Source organism: Fulmarus glacialis, unplaced genomic scaffold (assembly GCF_000690835.1).
Source record: "Fulmarus glacialis isolate BGI_N327 unplaced genomic scaffold, ASM69083v1 scaffold25875, whole genome shotgun sequence".
Classification (NCBI taxonomy): Eukaryota; Metazoa; Chordata; class Aves; order Procellariiformes; family Procellariidae; genus Fulmarus; species Fulmarus glacialis.
Genome location: NW_009211537.1, coordinates 11,743 through 21,557, shown reverse-complemented (window position 1 = coordinate 21,557; position 9,815 = coordinate 11,743). Strand labels below are relative to the sequence as shown.

The 9,815-nt window shown below is 40.1% G+C and overlaps 1 protein-coding gene across 1 annotated transcript; it reads right to left on the bottom strand.

The window, feature by feature from the left end:
* Positions 1 to 409: 409 nt before the first annotated feature.
* On the bottom strand, positions 410 to 8,620 carry TMEM47 (transmembrane protein 47; the record flags this gene model as incomplete). The annotated part of the gene is made up of 2 exons (XM_009577585.1): positions 410 to 1,040; positions 8,480 to 8,620. Coding segments are annotated over 2 exons (320 nt in total), but the record flags the coding sequence as incomplete, so codon positions are not given.
* Between the last annotated feature and the right edge of the window lie 1,195 nt (positions 8,621 to 9,815).

Below are 9,815 nucleotides of genomic sequence, written 5' to 3'. Positions count from 1 at the left end.
TTGTTCCATATGCATTCTTTTCATGACGATGTTCGGAAGTTAAATGGGTACTTAGGACAACTGCAATTCATTCATGCATTTTAGATGCCTCAGGGACAGAGGAGGTCTTTTTCTACTCCCCCTTACCTCCACCCTCCCAGCACAATACTCAGAGCTGAGACAACTTCCAACTACACAGTCAGAAGCACATGTCTCCGGGTTTGGACTTCCTTCAACAATCTGCTACAGCTGGCACGGTGATGTCGATTACCAATTCATGAAATCCTGTGTGGTTGGTCGTTTGTTCTTTTTTTTTTATTTTATTATTCTCCCAGAAGACTGTTGAATGCAGATATTAGACAAGTCATTAACCAGTTACATTCACTGCCCTCAACACAGTCACTTGCAACTAATTTCTTAAGAGCTTTTTGAGCAAGTAACAAGGGGCCAACACAGCCTATTGTACAAGATGCCATTGCCTGCTTATCAGACATTTGAATCCTCTATGATACAGGGAAACTTCTAAATGGAGCCTACACCAGCTGCTCCCCTGAAGGCAATAGCAGATGCTGGCGTTGCATTCTCATTCCAACCAGTTTTCTCACAATGATCACTGTCACGTAGATCCTTTTGCTTGTTGTCAGGAAAAATGAAGCTTATGTATCAGCAGCTTGTAGCATCTGCCTATGTAAGATCAGCAATCCTAGTGTTTGCAATTCTTTTAAATGGTTGTAAAAGCTGGTTATACTGTTCACACCCAAAAGGCAAAGGCTATTTTATCAACAGAGCAGACTGTTTGGTGCTCCACAAATGTTCTAAAAAAACTGTGAGTTAGAAAAGATGGGGTAATCCTTTTGTTATTTTTCTTTTCATTAAATGATTCTAGTAATAGTCTTCATAGTTCTTAGGGTTCAGGCAATAAAGAATGGCACCCCCAAATGAAAATATAGTTGCACCCCAAGCCAGGCCATAGCCCCAGTTGAACTCATGGTATATTTTCAAGCTGACCGTTTCGATGAACTTGATTGGGTAAAGGACTAAGCTGCAGACCTGAAGAACAACTGAAAGAGAAAAAAAACAAATGTCAGAAGAAGCCTTAATTCATTTCCATAAAACAAGGAAAACATCACATAACTGAAATTCACATTTAAAATGCTCTTGGTGCATTTTTAGCTTGTAAGTACTGCTCTTTTTGAAAAACAAAACAAAACAAAACACCTTCCTTTCACCCACAGAGAACAGAGCAGTTCTTCCATATTCCCTCACTGATGAACAAATGCTATTGCTATGGTGTAACGATGATCCTTCAGATGTCCGAGAAATAAACAGTGAAAGCAATCTTTTCCCAACTCTTTTCCATCTCTCCCTTGTATTTTTGTTTGCAGTCATTATTCCTTCCAGAATAACAAAACTAAGATCACTTGTTCTATAGCTATTATAAGTAAGTCAAAATGAGAAGCAAGAATAAATGAATATTAAGAAATATAGCTCAGAATCAAATAATTTACTTAGCTTAGAAATAGTTCATTGTAGTAGGTGATACATATTTATGTTCAGTAGAGACTCACTGAATCACATATTTCATATGCATTACCGTGTACTGTAATCAGAATTAATGATATTGTTACACAGAATACCAAGGAATCTATAAAGTTTGATCAGTCACTAAACTTCCAACTGGCAAAACATTGCCTTGTATTACGAATTTAAGGGGTGGGTCAGAAATGCTTCATGATGAAAAAAAGCTAATAAAACAGATAAATCCAAGGCAGTAAAAAGCTTAAAAATCATTCCTTCCTACAGCACTGTCTCTGAGAGAGCCAGATCTCCTGCAGCTGGATCCACACGTCTGCAGTGGAATTCAGCAAACCTGTTAATTATTGTGCTACATCAAAAAAAGCCACATACAGTAACCTGAAAAGGAAAATACACAGATGAGGAACCTCAATTTTCACAAGAAGATTTCAGTTTCATCGGCATCCATTCTCTTTTAAATTCAGACGCGTTGCTAACAGAAAATTGGGACAACAGTTTCCAAGGTAAGCGGGTGAAAATTACACTTGGTCGGAAGACGAGAACAAGCTGTACGATGTAGTGACTCTTCAGACCTCCAGCTCTGCCCCCCCACAAGAGACCAAGCATCACAGGAATGTACAAAACATCCTTTTTGCCCCTCAAATATATGACGCGGCCTTATCGCAGTGCTCCCTCCCGGCATTTAACACCAGCGATTTTTCAAGGCTTCAGCAGGCGAGTGCCTCTGCAAGCTGCCCCAGCCCCCGGTGACGGGCAGGGTGGGCACACCCACACGGCCAAGCACGTGCTTCAGTATTTGCAGGCCGGAGACACACCACGACAGAAGTTCAATGGTATGCAATGTAATGCCATAACTACTACTTTCTTTAACATTGACTGGGTCATTTTTTACAGTTTGTTAGGTATCGTAAGAAGAACGAACGCTATTTAGAGAATTGTTATAAAGCCAGCGGCGATATAAAACGCCAGCGGATAATAGAAAGGAAGATTACCTTGGACTACAGACGCCCTTCTGAAATTACACTGAGAAATTACAGGAAAATAAAATAACGTTAATTATATTCTCCTACTGCTTGAACACTTCACACACTCAAAATCTGTCATTTGCCTTTTCAGTCCCACATGCACTCTTTAGTGTTGTCAAAGCGGCACCTTTCGTTAGCCCTGGAGACTAACGCTCTCCTGTCCTCTGGATGGGGACTGGTATGGGGAAATGATTTCCAATGTTCATTATACACCCTTGGTGATAACACTTTACAAAACACTCATTGGAAATTTCTTCCCCAACTCCCTGTCCGCTTAACCTACAGAATAGTCTTTGGACTCTTACTTGAGACTGGCAATCTGAATAATGCTTGGAGAGTGGATTTTCTGATGGGGATACCAAAATCCACAGGATTTTTTTAATCCCAAAGTTATTGAAGTCTTACTTTGTGTTATTCCATTTTAATAGAATTTTTGTCTGGCAGCTCACAAAATACTGCGCAACACCGGAGAAATTTTGACAGGGCACACTAGGGGAAGCACCTACACTTATGAAAAGATTATGCATTCCAGTTCTGTATAATGAGAGCATCATTACACCCAAAATACCTCAACATATGCTTAGCTTTCAGACACATCTTTAAGACCATTCAAAGCCAAAAAGGATTTACTAAGGCGAATGGATATAAGCAAGTTCTTCAGTGGCTTCCCAAACTGGGGCTGCAGCATCTCTGCAGAGTCGATACAGGAATTGCTCTGTGTGTGCGTGCATCTGTGTCTGTGTCAACTTCCAACCAAGGAAGCTCTCCACCTTCCCTCAATCTAACATATGAAGTACGCCGAATTTTAATCTACGGATTGGACTTGTCAAAAAGAAATAAAAAAGTGATTCTATTGGAAGAGAAACATGGGGCTAGAGGAGCAACACCCACAACAGGTATTTTAGACCTTTTTATAGTGAGGGTTCCTGCTTTTGCTACTACTGGTCCAACTACACTATTGTAAAACTCGAAGCGCTGGCAGCAACTGGCCAGCGGAAACAGCCATGCTGCAGAACGCTGCCGTCGCTCTGCACTATTTTTGCCTCCCATCATTGTTTCTCCCTGTAGAGTGGGAAGGGACCTGTGTAGGCTAGAAACAACAGTTAGTGAAGTTATGAAAAATGACCAGTATGACCCCCAAAAAAATGTTAAAACCAATGCTTGCTTACTGATCTGCTTCCGATGAATTTAAAGGAACTCCATGCTATGTTGACCTGCTTATGGGAAGTGTGTGTGCTACCTTTCTTCAGAAGCGCTAGTCTTTTCCTGCAGAAAAAAAGGCTGCAGAAGAAATCTTAAAAAAAAAAACAACGCTACTTTCAAAGGCTACTCAAAAAAGGCTAGTCATCTCAAACTAGACTATTCACTTCAAGTTTAGACCCATTTTTATGGCTAGCACTATGATGCTTGCAAGACAATTGCACAGGAACAGGAATACTAGTTTTATTCCATTTACATGAAATATATGCAATATGTACTCACCATATTGAACACACAGAAATCACAACAAACGCTTTAAAACTAGGAAAATATAATTTCAATCATCTTTTTTCCTTGTTCAAACGTTTGACTATAACAGGTTTGCTGTCCAAAAAAAAAAAACTTTTGTGTGGCTTTCTAATTGGTCTATATTTATGAAAATGGTGGCTAGTAAGTTCGGTATTTCTGTTCTCTACACCATCCCTCCTGCTCATTCACAGGAGTAAAGCACTTCATTAATTCATGCAATGGGTGTTGCAGTTTCAAAGATTAACACACATGCAACTGCTATCTAGAAAGTTGTTTGTACTTAATACAACCTATGCAATTAATTGGGAAGCAGCATGAAGAGAAAGGGGGTCCATGCTGATTTTTAAAATACTGCAAGCTCAAGAACAGACCACGCTGCTACAGAGGCAGACCAGGAATTTCAGCCGGAGGCCCCATTGGCCAAACAGGGAGTTTCTCAATGAGTGTGCAAGGAAGGGGCACACAAGAGCAGGAAACAAGGACAGACAACGAGAGGGGAGTATAAAAGCGCCATTCTGATATTTAGATAGGAGATGGCAAAAAGGGTAATAAAGAAGAATTTCCACAGGTGCATCAGTTGCCAAATGAAGTTCAGAAAACATATTTATACAATGATGGACAGTAAAGCCAGTCTAGTGACAGATGATGCACCGTGACGCTTTCTCTAAAACCTCTAAGTGACATGGTTTGGGAGGGTGTCAGCAGTGCAGGAACAAGTTAGGGATGACTTAGAGTTGCACCCGTATCGATGGTGACAGATGGGACTGACCCAAGGGTGATGAAAGAGTTGGCCAATGTGATTGTTAGTCCTCTATCATCTATGAAAAAAATCACAGTGATCAGGAGATATTAAGATGATTGGAAAAAGGTTAATCTTGTGTCCATCTTTAAAAAAGCTAGAAGTGAAAAATCCACAGAATTATAGGCTGATTAGCATCAACTCAATCCCTGGAAACATTATGGAGTACATCCTCTTGGCGTCCACCTCCAAGCACATACAGAACAAAGCGGCAATCAGTAGTGAACATGGATTCACCAACTAAGGACAAGGGTCCATAGAGCTGCCAAGATAATCAGAATCCTGGAGCAAATCATCCTTAAGAGGAGGATGAGGGAGCTAGGTTTATTTAGACTCACGAAGAGGCAGCTAAGGAGCAATTTCAAACCAGCCTACAGTTACCTGAAAATGTAGCTGCAATGACGATTGAAAAAAACCCCTCTTCTTTGTAGTGCCAGGCAACCTAAGATAATGGCAATGAACGCAAATCTCAGTTTCAGAGATTCAGAATGGACATCAGAAAAGAAAAAAATATCCTAAGGAGGGTAGTATGGCACCAGGACAACATGCTTGGAGGGGTTGTGGAATCTTCATCCTTGGAGTTCTTCAAGACTGGTCCAGACAAAGCTGCAGCTGATTGACCTAGTGTTAACGATTGTCCTGCCTCAACAAGGTTGGACTGCATGACCTACAGAATCTCTTTCCTACCAATATTTCTTTGATGCTATGACTCTTTTTGCCGCCCTGCAGCAACTTCCACTACATCCTACTGAAGTCAGTCCTACTTTTTCAGCCCATTCCATCAATTTCTCAAAATCAAATTCTGTCCTTCAATGTATCTGCAATTTTTTCTAGCTTCGCTGTAAAATTTGACAAGTAGACTTTTATTCTATCTCCCACATCATTATGAAAATAGGTAATAGCACAGAACTCAGGACACAACCCAGCCGGACTGTGCTCTGACTCTCTGTCAGAACGGACTTTCAACAATTACACTTTCCCTTTCTACCCCTAAATTAAGACTCGGTTAGCACTCATGTATCATGAGACTCCTACACAGACAAGTTTGTGAGCTTGTACTTTGAGGATGCAGCTTTCGGGGCCAGTTTGGCTTCCGAGCACTAAGACACCCCAGCAAGTACGTAAGCTCTACTAGACCAAAAATGCTGGGAAGAGCTGTATGAGCCAAGCTGGCTCCACGCAAGGGTGTCCTGCAACTGCCTCTCTGTATGCTCCACGTTTTTCCGTTACCTGAGGTATTACTGTTCCTCTCCCCATTATACAGAGCTGACAGTGTGTATTTTAAACGCATTCACATCTGTTCATCACTTGCTGGCTTATTCTCAGTATGTAGGTTGAATTATTTTTTTTGTCCCTTTGCTTTCTCAGCAATTCCAGTCCTAGCCAGTCAATCTTCTTCCTCACCTACAGAGTCGCTACCTGAAACCTGAAGCTGAGAAAAAAAGAAAAATAAATTAAAATAAATCAAAACTAGAAGAAAAAAATGCCTGGAACCAACTGTTTGGACTCTAAAGTGCCTGGAAACCACTTTTCCATTTTGTCCTTTCTCCCACACAGTGACGTTTTCTACCTGACACCCACACAGATCATTAAATGTCTTTGGGCAATTCAATCTATGTCCTTCTTCCAGAGGCAGCTGGTAGACTCCTAACCAGAGTCATACAGAATATTTGGTGTTGTCAGCAGGTTCACAGGTCGGGGTGGGGTTTATCCTCAAAGATCTTCTGTGAAATCCAGAGGTGAAGGTTTGAATACATGGTCAGCTGCGTAAGGCACAAACTCCACTGTGCTGCAATCTTAACTTTACCCTCTTCAGTAGGAGACTCTTCCCGTAATTCTTTCAAGATATGCCAGTCCATATTAACCTCTAAAAATAGCTGACATCAAAGATAGTATCTGTAGAAAATGACGCTAACAATGTCAGCATCAAATCCCAAAAGGATTCTCCTCAGATTTGCCAGATAATGAAGAAGAACAGGGCAGGCTGTCTCACCCTCATCATCTCTCTTCTTCTTACATGCTTCAGGTCATGGCTATTTAAAGTGCACGTGCATACACACACACACACACACACACAGAGGCAAAGGAAAGAGGTGAATGCCACCAATGAGCTAAAGCACCAATGTATGTTCCTTTTTTGACGCAAGTAAGCATTAAACCTCCCTTCTCCCCCAACTTTTGCAGTAAAGACTAGAACTAATTTTATGCAGAGGAAAATAGATTAAGCTTTAAGCCAAACAGCAGGATTTGGGGAATTTTTTTGCTTTGTTTTTTTTTAGTACAAACTTAACCACATACTAAATGAGCAGTATGACAAGATACGCAGTGTATGGCTGAACAATTACTAGGTTACTACACAATGTTATGAGAAATTAAGTCAAAATCCAAATAAGAAACCACTACAGTAATCCCATTTCCAAAGTTAATTGCCCAGCATCCTTTATAATCTCAGAATTAATACTAAATTTTAAAATAATGCCAACAGTGCCTTTATCCATTCAACCAAGCAAGCAATGCGACACATAGAACAAAAAGATACGCTTTACGCTCAGGAAGTCTGATCCTAGGTCGCATTCATTTCCTAAAAGCAAATGAAATATAACCTACCAATATGTCTTGAGCAAATAAAAGTGCATTTTGAAGCGCTGCGGCTCAACCAAGGTAACGTTAACAGCAGGGGGCAGCAGGAGCCTTCCCCGGAGCTTTGTTTCATTCCTGAATACCCTGCAAATTCTGCGCTCTTGTCTTTTCATACCCTTGTAAGTGGCTTTTTTTAATACACCCAAAAGACGAGGTTCTGTCATCCTCTTCATTATGGCTATCAGAAGAGGCTTAAGCTGCTGGCTCCAATGCAGATGTGAGTGACAGGATGAAGGCAAACCATGCTTGGTGAATCTCAGGAGAAACAGAAACATCCGTGCTGACTAAGCCCCAGAACACCAGAATGTACAAAAGGAGATGATTTGATATCGTAATTATACCTCACTGGACCAGTCTTACGGACAATACAGATTCATAGGTCTCCCTTAAGATTTTGCGATAGTTTATATAAACTGTTCCGTTTTCATGTTTTTAAAACCAAACAGGGACTACACTGTGACAGCTTGTTAAATTAATAACTAAGTAAGCAAGCTGACAGAATGAAATTAATTCCTCATAGCACAAGGGCATATATAAACACCTTGCAACATAATCCTATTTATTTTCACACATAGGGCTTCAAGGGTTCACATTTGAGCATTAATTTTCCTGTTTTAAAATTGTAAAAGGAAGAACATTAAAATAACAGAAATGGCTTTGCATATAGAATAAAAATAGGGACATCAAGCAGCACAAAGTCACAGACTAAAAATTGTACTTTGAGATTTATCCTCTGTAGTTTCCCCTGCTGCATGTACTGCACAGAACAATAAATATAATGCAAATAAATAATTGTTTATGAACTAATAATAGTAAAACTGCAAAAATTATTAATGCTGTGCAGAACTGGTATCCTGAAAAACCTCACCAGAGTTAACACAAAGGTAAACCAAATGCCTCTGAATTAGTATGCAGAACAAGGCATGTCTTCCTTCACAAAAGGGAAGCTGCTCTCATGAAATTTTCATAATGGTGCCGGTAATCTGCTTACCTGCAGCAAAGAGCATGACTGCAACTGGTCTGTAGAACCGCCTCCGAGATCCCACGCAGATAGAGATCAACCCAACCAGGAAAGCTATGAGAATGATGGCAGCACCACCCAACAGCAAAGCCAGAGTAGCTATCTGCCAGTCTGGGTGGAAAAAGAGAGGGAAAAAAATAACAACACAATTTCAGTAAAACAAGCCCATAGGCTTGACAGAAACAGCAGAATATGAGGAACGCGGAGCCTGCACTCGGGTAAATAAACAACTGTGCTTTGGATTTCTTTTCTCCTAATTTGTGAAACACCTTTATACAACAGATGCAACTCAGGAGCAAAGTGCCGCAATCTCCCACACTTTTTCAAGGCTTAGTTGGCCTCCTTGGGATTTTGGCTTGAGTAAGACTGCATAATTTGGTCCCCTGGTTTTTGTCCAATTTAGAATGAGAAATTGAGGCTGGGTCAGGATTAGCTAGCGTGTGACCAGTCTGTCGTAACTTTCTCACAGAAGAGAGTGAAAGTCAAACTTCTGCTTGAGCTGATTAGGGTGACATAGGAAGGGAAATGTGTGGAGGTTTATCATATACACCTGTCACTTGGGAAGGTAAAGGAAGGAGATGCTCAAAGGAATTAAAAAAAAAAAACAAACTAAGAAAAAGGTGGAAGTCAAGCCCTTATAAAGGCAGTAACGATCATTAGATGCAGACCGAGTCAAATCTGAAGTCCATTTTAAAACGCCAGTTATCCTAAAGTGTCAGTTTTTCTTTTCTTCACCCAAAAGCAACTTCTAGATTTGGCTCAGTGTATTTTCTAGTTATTTTCATACATAATGGATGCAGTTACAAACAACATCCTTCCAGTCTTAAATCACAGAAAACAAAATTCATTTGCAAGCTGATGGCCATCATGGGTCTATACAACATCCAAGATCTAACTTAACAGCTCTGTAGGATTTTAGAAAGGCAGGCTTTGTGCTGTCTCTCTTTGCAAAAGAGTATATAAGACCTTGCCCCTCTCCAATAACGGGAATCAAGAAAAAGAATCAGATCACTATTTACTGTTTATCACTACTATTTAGTAGTTCAAGGAAGATGATCCAGAAATTAGCTTGTAGGAAAAGGACCTATGGTTCCAATGCATCTCTCGTTACTTTGAAAATACTAGCACTCATACAATATTCAGAATAAAATGTCGAAATCCATTGCATAATTCAAAGAAAATAAGATTAATTATTTCCAAAATAAATTCAGAGATCTTAAGGTTACTAAAACAAGAACAACAACAAAAATCCACATTCTCTTTTTGAAAAGAGCAGAATTCAGCGTTTTAAAAAACCATACATCCA